At 44.4% G+C, this 20,735-nt stretch overlaps 1 protein-coding gene across 1 annotated transcript in view; it reads right to left on the bottom strand.

Moving 5' to 3' along the window:
- PTPRS (protein tyrosine phosphatase receptor type S) overlaps positions 1 to 20,735 on the bottom strand; it is a 176,250-nt gene that overhangs the window by 38,073 nt on the left and 117,442 nt on the right. Inside the window, exons 14-21 of the mRNA XM_063290915.1 lie at positions 16,166 to 16,756; positions 15,329 to 15,426; positions 13,426 to 13,688; positions 12,813 to 12,906; positions 12,024 to 12,239; positions 6,059 to 6,216; positions 5,618 to 5,629; positions 3,745 to 3,857 (exon numbers count right to left, since the gene is read on the bottom strand). Of these exons, the coding sequence (XP_063146985.1) occupies positions 3,745 to 3,857; positions 5,618 to 5,629; positions 6,059 to 6,216; positions 12,024 to 12,239; positions 12,813 to 12,906; positions 13,426 to 13,688; positions 15,329 to 15,426; positions 16,166 to 16,756 (1,545 nt within the window). The remainder of the gene's footprint in view (positions 1 to 3,744; positions 3,858 to 5,617; positions 5,630 to 6,058; positions 6,217 to 12,023; positions 12,240 to 12,812; positions 12,907 to 13,425; positions 13,689 to 15,328; positions 15,427 to 16,165; positions 16,757 to 20,735) is intronic.

The following is a 20,735-nucleotide window of genomic DNA, read 5'->3' as shown; positions in this document are numbered from 1 at the left end:
GCAAATATTTACTGAAAATATCAAAGCAATTGGAAGACACATAAGCCAAACATACGAATAAAAATGGTGGATTCTCTCCATTCCAGAACCAGCACTAAGTTGCAACTGTATATTCATTGACAAGATAGTATGTTCCAATAAACTCAACGGAATTTAAACAGATGCATATACGATTGTCAACCTAGCAGTTCGAAAACATGCAAATGTGAGTAGATTAACAGGGACTGCTTCGGCGGGCAGGTAACGGCGTTCTGTGACTGTCATGCCGGCCACATGACCACAGAGGAAGTGTCTACGGACAAACGCCGGCTCTTCGGCTTTGAAACGGAGATGAGCACCGCCCCCGAGAGTCGGACACGGCTGGACTTAATGTCAAGGGAAACCTTTACCTTTACCTAAGGGATGGGTACGTTAGAGCAGTGTTTTTCAACCTTGACCACTCTATATATGATTGTACTGAAAAGGTCCTTTTCATATGCTTGGAACCGGTTTTTAGGAGACACGTAAGATGCTATCTCTTTTCCTAATTTTTTTTAAAAACCTTGTCTTCTTATTCCCAAGTTACTGGACCTATCCTACTCCTTAAGACCCAAAGAGGCCTTTATCGTGCAGTCATTCTGCTTTGTTACGAAAAATCCTGCTATTTCTTTATTCTTATTTATTGCTAAATCTGTAGCCTGCCTTTCTGTTTGCATTAGCACCCAAGGTGGCTTACAAAATCCAGAATATAAAACATGCATCAATACGATTAAAATCAAAACTGATATAATTAAAACCAATGGACTCCCTTTGCTAACACCCCCGCTTGCTTCTTTCTCCTTGCACAAAACAAAAACAAGTAAAAATCCTTAACACCTTTACATGTCGTGCTTGGGATTGTTCATCTGGACATTGTGTGTAACAGCCACACTCACATACTGTCCCCCTGACAACACCAGGCTTCATTCCAACCCTGTGCATCACTTCTTTTTCTCCAATGTGGAAATTTTAATTGCAAATTCAGAGCTTAAATCAATTCTCTTTAGCCTGTGAAGTGCTACCCAGATGGGTGGCTTCTTTACAACAACCTACAACCCTGGGCTAGTCTGCTAAACAGAGAGAGAGGATACATACCGCCCTTTCAGCTAGTCATACCGGCTCTCAGTGAAAAATACAGGGAGAGGTAAATTTCCCCAGGACTCAACTACCTGTACTCAGGAATGTATTGGCAGAACTTGGCCAATTTTCCCGGACCATTCTGAAGGTTTTGACCTTTCCCCCTCCATCTCCAGAGACACAAATGGAGATAAAGCAAAGTCAGTGAGATAAAATGGTTTGGAGATAATAGAGGGCTTCAGCAAGGGGGTGTTGTGGATGATAACTGAACCCCAGCAACTGCCACTTAACAATCTTCTGAAGATCCCTCTTCATGCAAGAAACCTGGATGAAGTTTTAAGCATTTGGGCGTTAAGGTCCAATTACAAGGGTTGGGGGCAGTAAAAAGCCCTCTGCTCACAGACTGAAATCCTCTCTCTACCTCTGCAAACCAGACACACTTGTTCCCGGGTGCTGCTCCAATGCAGTAACCAAAATTACTAAATGATATTTAGTCCAGATTAAAAAAGGATTATTTAGTCACGCAAAATCATTTTAAAACATTAAAATAATGCTATATTCTTTTAATCATGATTATTCCAATTCTGCAGTAAAGAAAGTGGAATTCTCCTTTGCAAACATGAGCTTCATGGTGCTTCCCCTCCCCATATCTGGGCTCTGCCTTTTCATGTTCTGCCAGAGAAAAAGAGACACCCTCACCTTCCCTCCTGGCATCTGAGTTTTGGCCAAAGCCTGCTTAAATATTCCTTTGTGATCCAAAGTGGCAAAAATGACCACCTCAAAAATGTAAATGAATAAATCTGCAGCTGCAGCTGACTTCCTGCATTCAACCTCTCATTCTGGATTACTGAAACCAAAATTAAATCATCTGCCATGGGAGCAACAAATCAAAATCCTTTTGTCTAAATCTAAGTTCCTAAACTAGAATCCATTTAAAAAAAAAAGGGGGGGGGGAGAGAAAGCAAAAAAGGGGAAGGACAGAAAGAAAGAGTTAAACACCAGAGGCTGCATTTCACACTGGCAGGAGGTGTTCATGAACCAGTGGTTGTGGAGTAACCTCCCCTCAGAGGGGGATACATCAGCTGCAAAAGAGATCCTCTTGCAGCGTTTGCAGTCTTGAAGGACAAAGGAGCGCAGAGTTTCCTTCTGCACACTGGGGAGTGGGAGAGCAAAACAAAGGAACCATTTGCAGCCTTGTTGGGCACTGGCTGTACGAGCTGCTTTGTCAGGCTGCCAAGAGTAAAAAGTAGCAGCCTGGGGAATAGCGCTGGGCTCTGGGAAAAGATCTGGCCCAGGCAGCAGATGGGGCGCAGCCGCTGAAGCCTTTGGGCAGGGCGATACCTGCCCTGCGACGGGACTGCAACTTCACTGCACTCCGGTAATCTAACTGTAAACCTCTGACATTCCGTTGGCTTAAATTTCCACTTGGAAGGAAGAACAGCAGACGAAAGAGAGGAAGAAAGAAGGGGCATACTTACTTTGAGGGGGGAGGGGGGTTCCACAAAATGGAAGGGAGCTTTGTTTTGAAACCAGAACAGACCACTGTGCTCCAGAAATGAAACTGGAACACTGGGGTTATTCGGAGTTTCAGAAAAAAAAGCCACTGCACAGGCTGAATAAGGCAAGGCCGAATTCTCTCTCCTCCTTTCCTCAGCAGCATCCAGGGAAGCGTATCCCAGCAGCCAAGTCACCTACCCGTCTCTTCGGATGTTAGGATCTTCCGCTCTCTCCCCATCCTCTGCCCAAACTATTTGTGCCTGGAGCTAAACTGCCCCATCTTCTTCCATGTATGGGCCCAAACACTTGTGCACGCACCACTTGCAACCAGCAGTTCGTGTGGGAACGTTCTGCACATCACTTTTACTTTAGAAGGGGCGTGCAGACGAACAAAGAAGCAGTTCTGCCTCCTTTAATGCAAAAGTGGAAATGCTGCTTCTCAGGTGGTGCCCACAGCGGGTTGATGAAATATAGGAAGAAAATATTACAAGAAGCATTCCCATTCTTTCCTCATTCACAAAACCACATACAAGGAAGAAGGTGTCTTCTAAAAGCCTTTCCACCTTTTTTTTTTAAATACTTGCGTTAAAAATACTTGTATTTAAATTTTTTTTTAAATACTTGTGTTAAAAATCAGTTAAAAGCTTTTTAAGAGGGCCATCGTTTTAAATCAGTTTAAGCAGGGCCGTTGTTTTAAACCAATTTAGAATATTTTAGCCAATTAGTTAATCGACTGAGCTCATTGTCTGCTAAGCAAAGCTAAATTCGCCTATTCTACAAACTGAGCAAAGTCATCGAAATGTGCGGATTCCACCATCTAGAGCGATTTATTCAGCATTGTGACAGCCTCCAGAGGACGATGGCGAGTTACAGTGGTCCGTTTGCCCACCGGAAGCCTCATCCAGCTACTTCAGACTTTCAAGCCCATCCTGAATAAAATGGACTAAGAGCCTGTTTGTCAGTTTGTTTACATAAAGCACGCGCCATCTCAAAGCTGAATTACACCACCGACATCTCACCTGGTGATTTTGCTGTACTTGTGTAAAATCACACACGTGTGTCTTTGCAGACAGAACTCTGTAAGGGCATGAACTGGTGTGAGAAGCATGCAACTGTCTAGGAAAACAGGGCGGGTGGCATGAAGCTTGTTACCTGGCGTCTGGAAGTTGATGCGCCGCATCTCCACAGGATCCTTGGGGTGGTGAGGTGTGATCTCGGCATTATTCAGCAAGCACTTGATCCGCGGCTCTGAGTCTTTGCGTTTGCTGGTGGGAGAAAGCAGGAGGAGGCAGGAAACAAGGAAATAGGTAAAGAGAAGGTGATCAAGCCCCAACAACTATCGCACAGAGCACACGCAGTGCTTCGTCAGGCAAAAGACGGTCGACTTTTACAGAAATAAATCCGTGTAATATTTTTTGAAGCCATCTGCGTGAATAATCTTTGGGCTTCCTGTAGCAGGGGGAATGATATATTAAAACTAGAAACACGCTGGCTTTACCACTGTCAAGGACTGGAAAATTAAGAGGCACTTTTCAGTATTAGAATGGTCCTAAGAGAGGCGCTGAACACAGCCGATAGCCCGATAGCTGATGCGTTTGGAAATGCATATGCCGAAATTGCCTTTGATGGCTCATTTAACCTTTTGCTCAGGACTGGAATTCAATGGTCAGTTTCAGTTAAACAGAGGCTTAGCAGCCAGATGACTTCATTTGTTTCTTCCAAAAACAAAGTCAATTTTGAAGAGAATTAGATGATGCAAGCAGGCAGACTTGCCTCTTCTATGGATATAAACCCACAGGTTCAGTAGCACATCGGAACACAACCAGTGACGGCAAGTACTTTACAATTTAGGAACTTCCAGAATTGTACTTGCCGTCACTAGCTGTGTTCCGATGTCACGAACGCAATCATTGGTTAGGTTCCAATGAGATTTAAAATTCTAAAGGGCTGAAAAGGAAACTTTCAGCTCCTTATGCCCTGGACCCTTCTCACTACCAAGATGAAGCATTCTCCAACTGGCCTTGAATTGACAAAACACTCTCTCAGCCTGAATTCCGCTGGGCCCACCGCTAACCCATTTTCTTCCCAATCACTGCCGGTTCCCTGGTCCCTCTCCAAGGACATGAACTGCAAAGCCTAACAGATTTTGTAGCCCTTTTGGCTGTAAAAGCCCATGCTGCTTGGCAAGACCAAGAAAGCAAGGCCTACGCAGAGTTCAGGAAGGTATCTTTAATGCTGGTCTTAGGGTAAAAGCAAAACTTTAGAAATTGAAGAGAGGAATTTCCAGCCTCAATGATAATTAACTCACTGAGGCGGAGCCTCTGAATGCATTCTTCCCCAAGTTTCTTGACACCTGGATTGAGATGCCAGTTCAGAGATGAACTGCCAAAAGATTTGCTTTCTGTCCCTTTATTGTTTATACCTAGTTTTCCTTCCACACCTTTCCCAGCCTTAAGACCAGAACAGCTCAGAATGACTTCAGCTGTCTCACTTATGGGCTAGAGAGATGAGAGGAAGGCAACACTGTGAGGACGCATCAGCAAAAATATGTCTCAGGGGGATGTTTGTACCATAGTTAGGAGCAAGTGAGGAGGCACCCTCAGCCTGTCAACCAGAAAAAAAAAATACTGCCTGTTTCATTGATAACTAAAGGAGGATTGGTGGGAACAAGGGAAAGAGGGCCATCTGCACAGCATCCACATTCTTGAACTACCAGCTCACCGGGGATTATGGGAATTGATTTGGATAAATATGGAGGCCATTAGGTTAATTAAGCTCTGCAGTACAGATGTGAAGGAGTGCTATCAGATGCCCCAGGCTTCCTCCTGACAAATGTATCTATCTATCTTTAATTCTCCTCCCCTCTACTTCACAGGCTTGCATTTGTACTGCTGGTGACGGGCCAGCAGGTCAGCTAAAATGCCCTGTCTCTTCCACTGATTGGGGTTTTTTTTTCCAGTTTCCAGGAGTATTCCTGACTTTCAGCTGCACCAAAGGAGACAATAAGCATTTTTAAAACTCTTACCTGTCTGGCTTGCTGTCCAGGGAAGCATAAAAAAGAAGTGGGGGAAAAAAAAAAGACATATAAGAGACAGTAGCTGAGAGATTCTGGGTTATCCTTAAACCTACTAATAGCTCAGGAACCTTCCCAGTTCCAAGCTGATGATCACTTTTGGAAGTTCAGCCTTCTAGGTATGAGATATTTCTGGTCTATATCAGTTGTCCCTAACTTGATGTCTTCCAGCTCTCTCATGGCCCCATTCCCACAGCTATCATTCTTGGAGAGCACCATATTAGAAAAGTCTGAGTTTAGGGTTAGGGATAGATTATTTTGCCCCAGGAGACATAGACATTCAAGGAAAAATTCTGACTCTGAGCAAAAACTATTGTTTCAAGAAGAAAAAGGAATAGCCCAGCCCAGGGGGGAGGATCCTCACAAAGCAGAGAGATGGACACCCCCACTTACTTCTTGTACAGAAGGATTGCAATAACAATGCAGATAATAAAGACTACAGCTAAAACCGGTCCAATCACCCAGATCAGCCCCTCCTCTCCTTCAATCTTGGGCTGGGGATCAGAGCTGTCCATCTGGATCGGATCGGAGAAGGGACTGGCAGCATACACCTGGAACAGAAATCAAGCAGAACAAGTGGGTAAAGGAACACACCCATAGCAGTAATTCCCTTGGTCTTCTCACTGGGGAAAAGTAGATAAGGGGTAGAAAGCAAAGATGTGAAACAGACAGTTCAGACTCAGATGAAACATGAGTGAAAACTCATGTCAAAAATTGTAATCTGGCATTGTGGTTGGGGCATAGAACAATCGATTTAAATTAGCCACAAAGGATGTGCAAAATTCACTGATTGGGGAATGAAAGGTTCCAAAATGCTCCAGAATGAATTCTCCATTCCTCCCCCAGGGACAGTTCGAGGGTTTCCCAAAGGAAATCCTCTGAAACAGGAACTTTTCAAGGTGTCCTGGGCATAAAGTTCCTGATACAGCAAGCCTTTTCTGGGCCAGTCCACCCTGGTGAGTTTTGCACATCCTCATTGGTTACTAAAGTGACCCATTTCTCAGTTTGCATATAACTTGACCAAACAGCTGGATCTGTGCAAAGTGCTTGGCCAAATCAAAAAACAAAAACAAAAGAAAACCCCAAGGTTAATATTAAATAAACAGCCTGCTGAGTAATTACAGCTTCTACATCTTTAACTGACCTGCCTGAATGGGTAATATGAACTCAGCACTTATGATGGCTGCATTCAAATTTAATACAATACCTTTTTATGCTCTCATTCTGTTATTGCTGCTGTGGAGAAGGGATATTTTTGATACACATTATTTTTTATTATTTTACTTTATAGTGCTTATTACTTTTCTACATTGGGCTTTATGGATGTCAGCTTTGGATGCTTTGTAAGAAATCATTGTAAGAAATCATACCATCTTGTCCCTTTCCACTGCCCCTCAAAATATTTTGGCTGTTTTATTCACAGCACCTTCAGCAAAGGATCGTTACCTTGTCGTGGTGCTGGAGCTTGAGCACCTCAATGATGCCATGAACTAAACCGTGAAGGGCCACCCAAGACGGGAAGGTCATGACAGAGAGGTCAGACTAAATGCGATCCCTGGGGAAGGTAATGGCAACCCACCCCAGTATTCTTGCCGTGAAAACTAAATGGATCAGTACAACCAGAGATATGTCGGTATACCATCGGAAGATGAGACCCCCAGGTCGGAAGATGGTCAAAATGCTACTGGGGAGGAACAGAGGATGAGCTCAACTAGCCCCAGACGTGATGACGCAGCTAGCTCAAAGCCGAAAGGACGGCTAGCGGCCGACGGTGCTGGTGGTGAACGGCGAATCTGATGTTCTAAGGATCAACACACCATTGGAACCTGGAATGTAAGATCTATGAGCCAGGGCAAATTGGATGTGGTTATTGGTGAGATGTCAAGATTAAAGATAGACATTTTGGGCGTCAGTGAACTGGAATGGACTGGAATGGGCCACTTCACATCAAATGACCACCAGATCTACTACTGTGGACAAGAGGACCACAGAAGAAATGGAGTAGCCTTCATAATTAATAGTAAAGTGGCTAAAGCAGTGCTTGGATACAATCCAAAAAATGACAGAATGATCTCAGTTCGCATTCAGGGCAAGCCATCTAACATCACAGTGATCCAAATATACGCCCCAACCACAAATGCTGAAGAAGCTGAAGTAGAGCAGTTCTATGAGGATCTGCAGCACCTACTGGACAACACGCCTAAAAGAGATGTTATTTTCATCACGGGAGACTGGAATGCTAAGGTGGGCAGTCAAATGACACCTGGAATTACAGGTAAGCATGGCCTGGGAGAACAAAACGAAGGAGGACATAGGCTGATAGGATTTTGCCAAGACAACTCACTCTGCATAACAAACACTCTCTTCCAACAACCTAAGAGACGGCTTTATACATGGACTTCACCAGATGGACAACACCGAAATCAGATCGACTACATCCTTTGCAGCCAAAGGTGGCGGACATCTGTACAGTCGGTAAAAACAAGACCTGGAGCTGACTGTAGTTCCGATCACGAACTTCTTCTTGCACAATTGAGGATTGGACTAAAGAGATTAGGGAAGACCCACAGATCAGCTAGATATGAGCTCACTAATATTCCTAAGGAATATGCAGTGGAGGTGAAGAATCGATTTAAGGGACTAGACTTAGTAGATAGGGTCCCGGAAGAACTCTGGACAGAAGTTCGCAACATTGTTCAGGAGGCGGCAACAAAATACATCCCAAAGAAAGAGAAAACCAAGAAGGCAAAGTGGCTGTCTGCTGAGACACTAGAAGTAGCCCAAGAAAGAAGGAAAGCAAAAGGCAACAGCGATAGGGGGAGATATGCCCAATTAAATGCAAAATTCCAGAGGTTAGCCAGAAGAGATAAGGAATTATTTTTAAACAAACAATGCGTGGAAGTGGAAGAAGACAATAGAATAGGAAGGACAAGAGACTTCTTCCAGAAAATTAGAAACATCGGAGGTAAATTCCAGGCCCAAAATGGGTATGATCAAAAACAAAGATGGCAAGGACCTAACAGAAGAAGAAGAGATCAAGAAAAGGTGGCAAGAATATACAGAAGACCTGTATAGGAAGGATAGCAATATCGGGGATAGCTTTGACGGTGTGGTCAGTGAGCTAGAGCCAGACATCCTGAAGAGTGAGGTTGAATGGGCCTTGAGAAGCATTGCTAATAACAAGGCAGCAGGAGACGACGGCATCCCAGCTGAACTGTTCAAAATCTTGCAAGATGATGCTGTCAAGGTAATGCATGCTATATGCCAGCAAATTTGGAAAACACAAGAATGGCCATCAGACTGGAAAAAATCAACTTATATCCCCATACCAAAAAAGGGAAACACTAAAGAATGTTCAGACTATCGAACAGTGGCACTCATTCCACACGCCAGTAAGGTAATGCTCAAGATCCTGCAAGGTAGACTTCAGCAACTCATGGAGCGAGAATTGCCAGATGTACAAGCTGGGTTTAGAAAAGGCAGAGGAACTAGGGACCAAATTGCCAATATCCGCTGGATAATGGAAAAAGCCAGGGAGTTTCAGAAAAACATCTATTTCTGTTTTATTGACTATTCTAAAGCCTTTGACTGTGTGGACCATAACAAATTGTGGCAAGTTCTTAGTGGTATGGGGATACCAAGTCATCTTGTCTGCCTCCTGAGGAATCTGTATAATGACCAAGTAGCAACAGTAAGAACAGACCACGGAACAACGGACTGGTTTAAGATTGGGAAAGGAGTACGGCAGGGCTGTATACTCTCACCCTACCTATTCGACTTGTACGCAGAACACATCATGCGACATGCTGGGCTTGAGGAATCCAAGGCTGGAGTTAAAATCGCTGAAGGAAACGTTAACAATCTCAGATATGCAGATGATACCACTTTGATGGCTGAAAGCGAAGAGGAACTGAGGAGCCTTAGGATGAAGGTGAAAGAAGAAAGTGCAAAAGCTGGCTTGCAGCTAAACCTCAAAAAAACCAAGATTATGGCAACCAGCTTGATTGATAACTGGCAAATAGAGGGAGAAAATGTAGAAGCAGTGAAAGACCTTGTATTTCTAGGTGCGAAGATTACTGCAGATGCTGACTGCAGTCAGGAAATCGGAAGATGCTTAATCCTTGGGAGAAGAGCAATGACAAATCTCGATAAAATAGCTAAGAGCAGAGACATCACACTGACAACAAAGGTCCGCATAGTTAAAGCAATGGTGTTCCCTGTAGTAACATATGGCAGCGAGAGCTGGACCATGAGGACGGCTGAGAGAAGGAAGATCGATGCTTTTGAACTGTGGTGTTGGAGGAAAATTCTGAGAGTGCCTTGGACTGCCAGAAGATCAAACCAGTCCATCCTCCAGGAAATAAGGCCAGACTGCTCACTTGAGGGAATGATATTAAAGGCAAAACTGAAGTACTTTGGCCACATAATGAGAAGACAGGACACCCTGGAAAAGATGCTGATGGCTAGGGAGAGTGGAAGGCAAAAGGAAGAGGGGCCGACCAAGGGCAAGGTGGACGGATGACATTATAGAGGTGACGGACTCGTCCCTGGGGGAGCTGAGGGTGTTGACGACCGACAGGAAGCTCTGGCGTGGGCTGGTCCATGAAATCATGAAGAGTCGGAAGCGACTAAACGAATAAACAACAAATTCACAGCACAGTAAATAAACATTCAGAGAAAAGCTATAAAAACACAGGAGAGAGATCATCACAACATGAAGCCAGTTTGTTTCTGATCTCTGTTAAAAGAGCACCAATGCTAACCTGTTCAGGCCCTAAATGGGTCCCATGTAACTAAGAATTATTACAGAATCCTAAATTTCAAAGGTATTCTGGAAATGATTAATCCAAAATTTCCTAAATTAATGAATCCTAAATTAATTTTTAAATTAAATCAAATTTTTAAATTTAAATTTAAATTAATTTAATTTTTTTAAAATTAAATTAATTAATTTTTTTAGTTATTTTCCTAAATTAATGAATCCTAAATTTCAAAGGTATTCTGGAAATAATTCAGTCCACCCTTCCTCAGTAAAGAATCTTGCATCCCAAGAGATCACCAATTAAGAGAGCTAGTTCAGCCCATATGACATACAGCTCCTAGCCCAAGGAACTTCTCCTAAGATCCTGCTGAAGACTGTTCCTCTGTAATTTCTACAATGTGGTTTTCCAGCCCTGTGCAAGTGTTTTTCGTGTTCTGGGTTACTATGGAGACTAAGGACAATGACCTTGATGGATACATGCAAGAACCATTACGTAGGCAAAAGGAGCTGACAGATCTTTTAAGTACTGAGAAATGAGATAATATTTGGAAGCAGCTCAGGCAGACCCCTCTCTGATTCACTGGGGTATAAGAAGGGGTGGAAGGCATAGCACAATCGGGCTTGCAAGTTTCTGTTATTGTAGCCTGTCTCAATAAAGGCAATTCTAGCTTCCTGAGGAGCTGATTTCCTAGTATGGTCTAGCTGTGGGGGCTGACACTTTGCAGACTTCAGAATCACAACAGCAGCAGTGACATTGTGCCTTCCCACAATCCCTGAAGCTAAAAGCATGAATCTCTTGGAACCCTCCGAAGACTTGGATTCCAGATCCCACCCCAGCCTGGCCGCCTTCCTGTGAATCTATCTTCAGATAAGCCTCCACTGCCAGGGTTCTCCTTCTACTTCCTGGAAGGGTGGTCATCATGGAAAGGATGCTTCTGAATGCTGCTCTGTGTTTTGGTCCCACTGTGTGAGAAGCACGGGCATCTGCAGGGTGTGTGTGTTGACTCCCCCCCTCTCCAGTATGAAAAGCCCTGCCCCTAAGACTTTGCCTGGGCCCACTGGGGAAGTCCTTTCAGAATGAATCCATTCGTTTCTCCAAGGTTTTTGGCATACGGTGTATTAGAACTTGGATTAGATCTCTAGAGGAGCACCAGAGACCTTCCATATATTTCATCCCAAGTAACTACAGTTTGCACAATAAGCTTGTTAACAGAGCACAGAGCTCACTAGGATCCCAGCCACCAGAATTGCAAGCTGACATCCTGAGAAGGCCATTCTGGGAGATGCAGTCCCAGAATAGATTCACAATACCATACCGGGCAAGAATTAGATAGACAGACAGACAGACAGATAGATTTCTTGGGCTCTGGCCCACCAGCCTTAAAAATCACCCTTGCTGCCCACAGCCTAAGCTATCCAAGATCTGAATTCCTGCAACAACCAAAGAGATCAGAAAAGCCCATTCCAAACATGAACCAAATATCTGTTTTGCATTCCAAGTTGGAGAAGCACATCTCTGGAACCCAAGGCCTGACTCGTAATACAAGCACCGTGCACTGTGATCCAGACAAATTTGCAGATGCAGAGGGGACTCACGGCTTCATTGGCCTGCAGAACGGCCAAAACGAAAATGACGTATTTCTGCCCAGGCTCCAGGGCTTTGTTCTCGAAGCTGTCATGGCGCTTCATGTCCCCAAGGATGAAGAAAGGGGGCAGGCTGTGGAAACGGGCTGCAATGTACGCCTTGTGGGGATCCAGCTGGCGGGAGTGGCGGAGGCTGCGCCGCTGCAGTCTTGAGATCTGCTGAATTAGCTGGGAAAGGAGAAGAAGGACATCTAAGTGAGCTAAAGTGAACAAGGGAAGTATTAATATAGAAATGTTAATTTTATTAAGTATTAATATAGAAATAATTAATTTTGGCTAGAAACCAGGGGGCCGTGAGTTCTGGTCCCACCTGAGGCACGAGAGCCAGCTGGGTGACCCTGGGCCAGCCCCTCTCTCTCAGCCCAACCCACCACACAGGGTTGCTGTTGTGGGGAAAAGAGGAGGAGGAAGCAGTGTTAGGAATGTTCCCCGCCTTGAGTTATTTATAAAAATAATAAAGGCAGGATAGAAAATAAATAAATAATAAAAAAAATAAAATATAAAGAAATAAATGCTTCTTTGCCCCTCTCTTTAGAACTAAATTGCAAACTCAGTGCAACCTGGCACTTCCCACATCTTGCTAATCAGAAGGCTCTCTGTGGGGTTCATTGTCAAATGCTTTGCCCCAATGAAGATATATAACATCTACAGCATTCCCACAATCTGCTAAGGACATTATAAATTCAAAAAAACAACATTAAGATGAATCTCATAACACTTTAATGGCAAACCCCCACTTACCTCTTCTAAATCCATTTCTTCTGGACTACTGTAGGGATTCTGGAATTGGCCACTTTTAGACTTCTTCAGGGGTACCACCACAATGTAATATGCTCTAATAATCAAAGAAAGAAAGAAAAACAGGCTGGGGACTAGATTAAAAGAGAGAGACAACGAAGGAGAAGAGCTAATCTAGGTGGGAAATGTGATTAACTGAGGTGAGACACAAAACAGGAAACATGTATTAGGCTGTCTTAGCAATGGAGAAAAATAATTGTCTCCAAGCTCAAATGATTGTGGGACCTGGCTTACATAGTTTCCACAGGTTATCTAGTTAATCCTAGATGGGTTTCCTCTGGCATTCTATTTCAGTACAGAACGTGTTTTAGGTTGCTTGGGCATCAAAACTGCCCAAGTTGCAAAGATGTTTAGGTGCAGACATTGAAATGTTTGTGTCTAGCTGTTTCAAATGATTGTTTCTCTGCTCTGTAACTGGATGGTTCATCACTAATATGCTTTGATAGCTTCCCAAATCTCAAGCAGCTTCATATGGAAAGGCCAAACACAAATGCTGAAAGAGAGAAATATAAACTGTATGGCCAGACTGAACATTGGGCCCCCAGCATATACATACTGAACTGGGGAGTCTGAACTTCTGACATCTGGCAGATTCACCACCACGTTGCCATCTATTTCATGCCGGTAAGACACCTCTGGTTTTCTACTGAGTATATTGGCTGCGGTGGAGACCACCACTTTCTGCTGGAGATCTCCTTTGTCGCTTCTCTGGCCCAGGAGGGAGAATCGGTGAGATGTTTGTGGCTTCAGATTGGTGATGAGCTTCTTGGTGGCACTCCCACCCACCTCAATCTCTTGGCCGGTGTTCTCATGCCGGATCTAACAAGGTGAGAAGTGGAGGAAGAAGGCATGGAAAAAGGATAATTGGGCCCATGTAAGAAAGCCAGAATTCTGCTATATCAGACCAACATTACCCTTCATCTTGTTCCCCATAGTAACCAACCAGGTGCATCTGGGAACCACACAAACAGGACATGGACACACTGGCAACTTTCCATTAATGTTCCACAGCAGCTGGCATTCACTGACACATTTGGGAAATCCTAGAAATCATTTATGCCTATCATGCCTGGTAGCCATCGAGAGCATTAGCCTCTCTGGATTGTTTCCAGCTGTCCAACTCTTTGGTCATCACAATGTTATGTGGAAGCAAATTCCATAATTTAGCTGAATGGATTTCAATTAAGCAAGAGGAAAGTAGTAATTTCTGAGGTGATAAGCTGTTCGAAAATGATACAGATTGCTTTGGAAGATGGTAGTCTTTCTCTTGTTACAGGTGTTTGAGCAAAAGGAGTGCAAATATATTTTCTGCATGATTTTTTGATTGAATAACCTTTTGATTGAATAACCTTTGAAATACCTTTCAAAACAATGACTATAGTAATAATATTACTTTTATATTCTGTTTCTCCTCTAAAAGCTTAAGGCAGCATACATGTTAGTGTCTTCTAATACCCCCAATAACGGCCCTCTGAGGTAGGTTGGGCAGAGCAGGTGTGACCATGTGGTGAGGAGATCAAAGTACTGGACTTGAATCAGGGGGACCCAGGCTCAGAGTTATTTAGTGAAATCTGTGGTCAAAGGAAAGCCTAAACCTGGGTCCTACCGATTCAAGTCCAATACTTTGTCCACTACATCACACTGATTTTTGGGGTAGTTTGCTCTTAGTGGTTACTTCTAGTATCTAGCATAAATACACACTGCAACCATGTCAGTAATGCATCAAGGCTAGATTACTATAAAGTGCCCTTTGTGTGGTAGCTTTTGAAGACATTCTAGAAATTGCAACTGGTTCAGAAGGCAGCAACATACAAGGTTAAGTGGCCCTTTAAGTGGCTTGTGTTAAAGCAGCTTTGGTAGTTACCAGTTTTGTCCAAGTGCAAATCAAGATGATTTTGGTGTGCAAAGTTTACCTCACATGGCTTAGCCCCTAATAACCGAGAGGATTACCTGCAATCTCAAATCTTCAATGGGGAGACTTTTGCAGGTCCATCTACAAATACCTTGAACCTCAATAATCACATATTCCTTTTTTTTCAGGGATCCAGCCTATCTCATGGAATAATTCATCCCTGGAGTTGTGGTTTGTCCTCTCCTTCTTAGAGATTAGGACAGGGCTCACAGCTTTTTCCCCAGGCCCTTCAGAGTTTTATATTTTTGACGTTTGACCTTGAGGTTTTAATTTTATTCTCCTAGTTTTGGAAGGCACCCAGAGCCACTGGGGTTGGGACAATCTCTCAGTTGGTTAAATGAGAATTTAAAAAAAATAAGTTAGGGAATGTCACAGGTGAAGCCACGACGATGATAAAAGGAGGTTGCGTGTCATGACATCCCAGCACAAATGACACAAATGGTGATCTTGCATCTTTTGTATAAAGGAGGCAATTTGGTTGGCGCTCGAGGATGTCACGTCCCTTGCCCCCTCTTGCCTCTGGTGGACACTGATGGTAAACATATACCTTGTATGAAATAGGAGAGTTGTAATTCTCAGGAAACTCCCAGCCTAGAAGAACTGATGTCTTGGTGACCATTTTCACTCTGAAGTTTTTGGGAAAAACTGTGGGGAAGAAAAACAATGAGCAAAGGGCAGAGCATGAGGCTCAGAGTGAAAACGGCAGAGTCTGGGTTTCATCAACTTTTTGATGTCTTTTCTAAACACTAGCCTTTTCTATACACTACGTTCAGTCCCCAAAGGTTACCTCTGGCCATTTATGCACCTTGAAAACCCCTATCCAAGCCTGCAATACCGTGTTCTGCTACAAAAGACATCCCAAAAGGCGCCCTTCCAGCATCCCAGCACAATGAAAATCAACCACAAAACTCCTGTTTGGCTGCTGAGGACAGAAGCTCTGCATAGAATCATGTGGGTTGTTGTTGTGGTTTTTAAATTGGTTTGTATAGGCGTATTTTCTCCTTGTCCAGCTTGCAACAAAGAAAAAAGAAAGAAAGATAAAGAGATAAAAGAGAGGGAGGGGGCAAAAGCTGAAGAAAAGACTCCGCCCACCTGTGTTGGCAACTGCTCCGCCCAGCTGTCAATCAAGAAGGGCTGCCTGGACTTGACTTTAGCAGAAAAAGGAAAAAGACTTACCTGCCGAAGGCAAAGGGAAACCACCCGCCTTGTTATTATTATTATTATTAGTCTTATTTTAAAGCCGGCTTGCTTTTTAACGGTACTCACACGCCATCTTCAAGCCGGCGAGGAGTTTAGGGCTACAGATGTTTTGGTCTAGGTTTTGGCTTCTCTGCCTCCCAGGATTCAGAGAGAGACCCTTGGGGGAGAAACCAGCAAGTCCTACCTTGATCCAGAAGGACCGTCCGATATTGAACACTTGGGCTGTACGGCCCGGGACCTTTACTGGTATGTGCTCGGATTTTAACATCATAAGCGGTGTTGGGCTTGAGACCGTTCAGGGTGTATGAGTTTTCTGGAGAGGGAGGCAGCTCTTTCTCCTGCGGGTTTCCAGAAGAGGCAGCCTCTCGGTATGCCACGGTGTACTTGACGATGACGCCGTTCCTCTCGGCTAAGACAGGGGGCAGCCACTTGACCTGGACCGATCTGGAGGTGATGTTGCTCGCCTCGAGAATCTGGGGGTAACCCTTCGGCACGTCTTCCGGGATGGTGATCTCCTGCGACGCTTCCTCCCCGAAGCCGGCCCGGCTTTTCACGGCCAGCTTGAAGACGTACGTGGCACCTTTGTGGACGTGGGTGGTGGTGTATTTGTCCTCCTGGGTCGCAAATTCCAGAGTGGCCAGCGGGTCGACGTCCTTGCGGCCAAACTGGAGGCGGTAACCCAGCACTTGGCTTTCGGCTTCCAGAGGGGGCTCCCATTTGACCAGGAGAGAGTTTTCTTGGGTGGGATACACGGACAGGATCGGTTTTCCCGGGACTAGAAAACAAGACAAAACATGTTTGTGATGGGAAGCAGCCTGCAATGGTTGGAAATCTTTTCTCACAGACTGTATTGCCATATATTACAAACTACATTTTGGTCTGCTGCAAGGATATACAGTGCTATATTTTAGGAGAGTTCTGTTAGTCAATGGTGGCCAAAGATCAGGAGGAGTCTGGGAGCAGCTTTCCCAACACACAGATTTTGCTCAAATAAATGCAGAAAGCTTCTGCCTTTGAATAAAATTTGTGAGTCGGAAAAGGTGCTCCCAGACTCCTCCTGATTTTTTTGCCTGCCTGCCTTTCCTTCCTTCCTTCCCTTTTGCATTTCAACTTTTGAATTTTTATTTAATTAAAACAAATGAGCTTAACTGTTTTCGTACTTAACAGTCTCCTCATTTCAAGGCTGAGTGACCCGCTTAGATGAGTGGTACCATATAGGACCCAAAGCCACAGCTGGGGTGACAATTTTGGTTTCCCTAAATTGCAGCGTCCAAGTAGTGGTTTTGTGTTTTGTGACATGGCAATAGTGCATTCAAAACATAAGCTTTGTGCGGTTTCATTTTGCTACCAACAACGCCATGAAACTATGAGACGTTCAGAGGCCAGACCAAGAGGAAATACTTTTACCATTACTAAGAAAAAAAAATATTACTGTCATCCTAAACCCACTTGCCGGAACAAAAATCAATGTGACTAATTTGGGGGTAAGCCTGCGCAGAATTAGCCGGATATGAATTTGCAAAATTGAAGCCAGGAGAGAATGGGAATAAATTGAGAAGGAATCGTTGCACAACCTTTTTCTGAAAAACGTTAAGAGCATCCATGCAGAATTAGGCTGAGGTCCATCTAGATCAGCACCATGAATTGGTTCATACCTAAGGCTAAGACATGGTTTATTTAGAATGGTTTATTTAACAAACTATCGCTGGATTCTTGGGACACGCAGCCCCAAAATGAACCACTTCAGTGCTCAGGGTTCTGTTCTCAATTAGAGAACTTGCAGCTTCTCCTGCAGTTATTCTCAAACATGTAATATGTTGGTTTTACTTAGCTTGCAGAACCCAGGTAATGAACTACCAATCCTTTCTTAAAATCCTTAGTTATCACCATGCCAAATCATTGGGGAGGATATCCCAGGTGATTTTTGTTTTGTTTTGTTTTTGCCCGTCTGTTGCACGGACTTTTTTTGAACCACCAATAACCAGATTGACCCAGACTCAATAGACACAAAGCACTGGAAATCTGAACAATTGATTGAGTTTTTGAAATCTCCCCCAGTGGCTGGGGGAAGACTTTTATTGTTCACAAATAAAAGAAAGGAAGTTGAAGACTAGAAGTGAATCTTAATAATAAAAAGATTTTCTATTTTAACTCAAGCTCAAATTAACCTACTGTACTTTGGACATATTATGCGAAGATCTAGCTGTCTGAGAAAGGCTCTAATACTGGGGAAAGTGGCAGGAAAGAGAAGACAAGGAGGACCAGCAGCAAGGGGGGTGGACTCAGTTACAGGGGCGATGGGGGCACCCTTGGGAGACCTGAAGGACCAGTTGAGGACAGGTCCTCCTGGAGAAAATCTATGCGGTCACACATAGTCGACAACGACTTGATGGCGCATAATCAGTTGATCAACATGAAGACCTAATTCTCTGGCAAAGGCTCTGATGCTGGGAAAGGTGGAAGGAAAGAGAAGAAGAGGATGACCAGCATCAAGATGGATGGATTCAGTTATAGAAGCAATGGGTGCACCCTTGGGTGACCAGGTTGGGGATGGATCATCCTGGAGAAAATCTATCCACATGGTCACTAAGAGTTGACAACAACTTGACGACACATAATCAATTTTAACTATTTTCTATAAGCTCTTTATATTTTCTTCAAAGTCTATTTTCACTATATTCTCGTATCTTGCTATGCTGTATCTCTAACATATTGGTTTATGGCCGATTTCTGTCATCTTAATCCCTGTATATCTCGATGGTCTGTCTCTCTGGAGCTCTACGTCTTTTCCTACAGAGCTCAATCTGCCTTTTAGTTCAATCTGTCTTTTAATCTTTTTTAAGTTTCTGTTTTCTATTTCTCTTCCATCCAAGTCTTGGCTTTTTCTTCGTCTTTTCAGCTTGTTTGTTCCTGGCTGGGGTTCTCGATTCTTCTCCTCTTCTTTCTAACCTTTGTTCCCTCTGAGGGAAATGGCTAGAAGAACTTTTCCCTCACGCTAGTCTGAGGGAAGGGGAAAAAATGCCTCTCTCCCCCCAGTTTTCGCTGCTGCTGCCTCCTTTCCATGGCCTCTCCTCATCAGGCCAGTCTATCTCTTAATCTGCCTCTTTATTCCACTCCTGAAGTTTGGCTCTGTTTATTTAGCTTCCTCCTCATGAGGCCTGTGGTGGCAGAGTTCCCCGGCAGCCATCTTGTCCTCCCTCCATCTTGCCTCCTGCCCAATGCTGCAGCTTGATTGGCCGCTGCTGTTTGGTTGGCAGCTGGGTTGTCTCGACGACGGGGGAGGGCCTAGAAGGGAGGGGAAGCAGGTGTACAGGTGGTTCTCACCTGCTCAGGCAGGTGGTCCTTCCACACCATTCCCACTCTGAGAGAGGAAATTCCAGAGCTTCAGCATCTGTGGAAGATGGTGGTCCACAGGGAAGGACCCTTCCAGGGAATCTGTGCTTGCTCTTCATCAGAGACTTTTTCTTATTCTACAGGCCAAAGATGGCCTCCTTTGACATCAGGAGAGAGGAAATACATGTCTCTCATTGTTCCCAATCGTTTTTCTCCTCCATTATTCTTCCTATTTCTTTATGGCATAGCACTGGAAGACATCGTCTTGCAGTGAGGTCTTTCCTGTCCTGGTCATCTACAGTTTCTCAACCTTGGCAACTTTAAGATGGGTGGACTTCAACTCCCAGAATTCCCTAGCCAGGATGCATGGACTTCAACTCCCAGAATCCCCTAGCCAGGATGTGTGGTCTTCAACTCAATTCAAAGATGCGTGGAGTTGAAAGCCATACATCTTAAAGTTGCTAAAGTTGAGAAACACTGAGCTAGAGCACTGGGTCTTAAACTGGGGGTAATTCCCCCTAGGGCGGTAATCTGGGCACATCCGGGGGGTGGGTAATGGAGTCATTTGTAATTGCTTGTTGTGAGTCAAGGATCCAGTTTGGGACTGCTGCTGCTGAGACCTTTGTGTAAAACAACAGAGTTGTTTTTGTTGTTGTTGTTGTGGGAGTAAGGAGGTTATTCAAGGCCAGGAAAAGGGGCAATTTGGTCAACCAGTGTAATGGTATGCGGGAGTGACTGTGGGAGACAAGGAGAAGAGACGCAGCCATGGGAACGGTTAGATAAAAGGCAACTTAGCCCGCAGCAGGAATGTGGGTGGGGCAAGTGGCTCAGAAGGGACCCTCCCTAGTTTCTCGGGCTGTAAAGGAGACGGGGGAAAGAAGTACTTTCAGACGTAAGATTCTGTTAATGTAGCCTTACAATAAAGTAGAATTAGCTCATCTGCCTGCTTTTCCTGTCTGGTCTCCCTTGCAAGGCTGATAGCAATCTTGCAAGTCTGAAAGTATTTCTCTCTCCCCCCCCGCCCCCCAGTCCCCTTTACAGCCTGAGATACTAGGGAGGGTCCCTTCTGAGCCTCTTGCCCCACCCACATTCCTGCTGCGGGCTTTTATCCGGCCGTTCCCTTGGCGGCAACTCTTCTCCCTGCCTCCCACAGTCACTCCCGCATACCATTACAACCAGCTTAAGAACTACCGTCCTAGAGAGAGTCTGTCCCAGGTCCCTCTCCAGGTGAGGTTCATGGGGAGTGGGGCTGGTGACTGGCTTTCTCAGTGGCAGTCCCCGTTTTATGGATCCCTTCCCCCAGAGGTCTGGATGGACCCGATTCTACTCTGTTCCCTAGTGCAGACACCTACTGTTTTCAGAAAATGCAATATCCCATGGTGCTTTTATCAGCGCTCTTCCAGTCATGATGGCAGCTGAAA

The sequence above is a fragment of the Candoia aspera genome, chromosome 1 (assembly GCF_035149785.1).
Source record: "Candoia aspera isolate rCanAsp1 chromosome 1, rCanAsp1.hap2, whole genome shotgun sequence".
Lineage (NCBI taxonomy): Eukaryota > Metazoa > Chordata > Lepidosauria > Squamata > Boidae > Candoia > Candoia aspera.
This window is presented reverse-complemented; position numbering and strand designations above follow the sequence as displayed.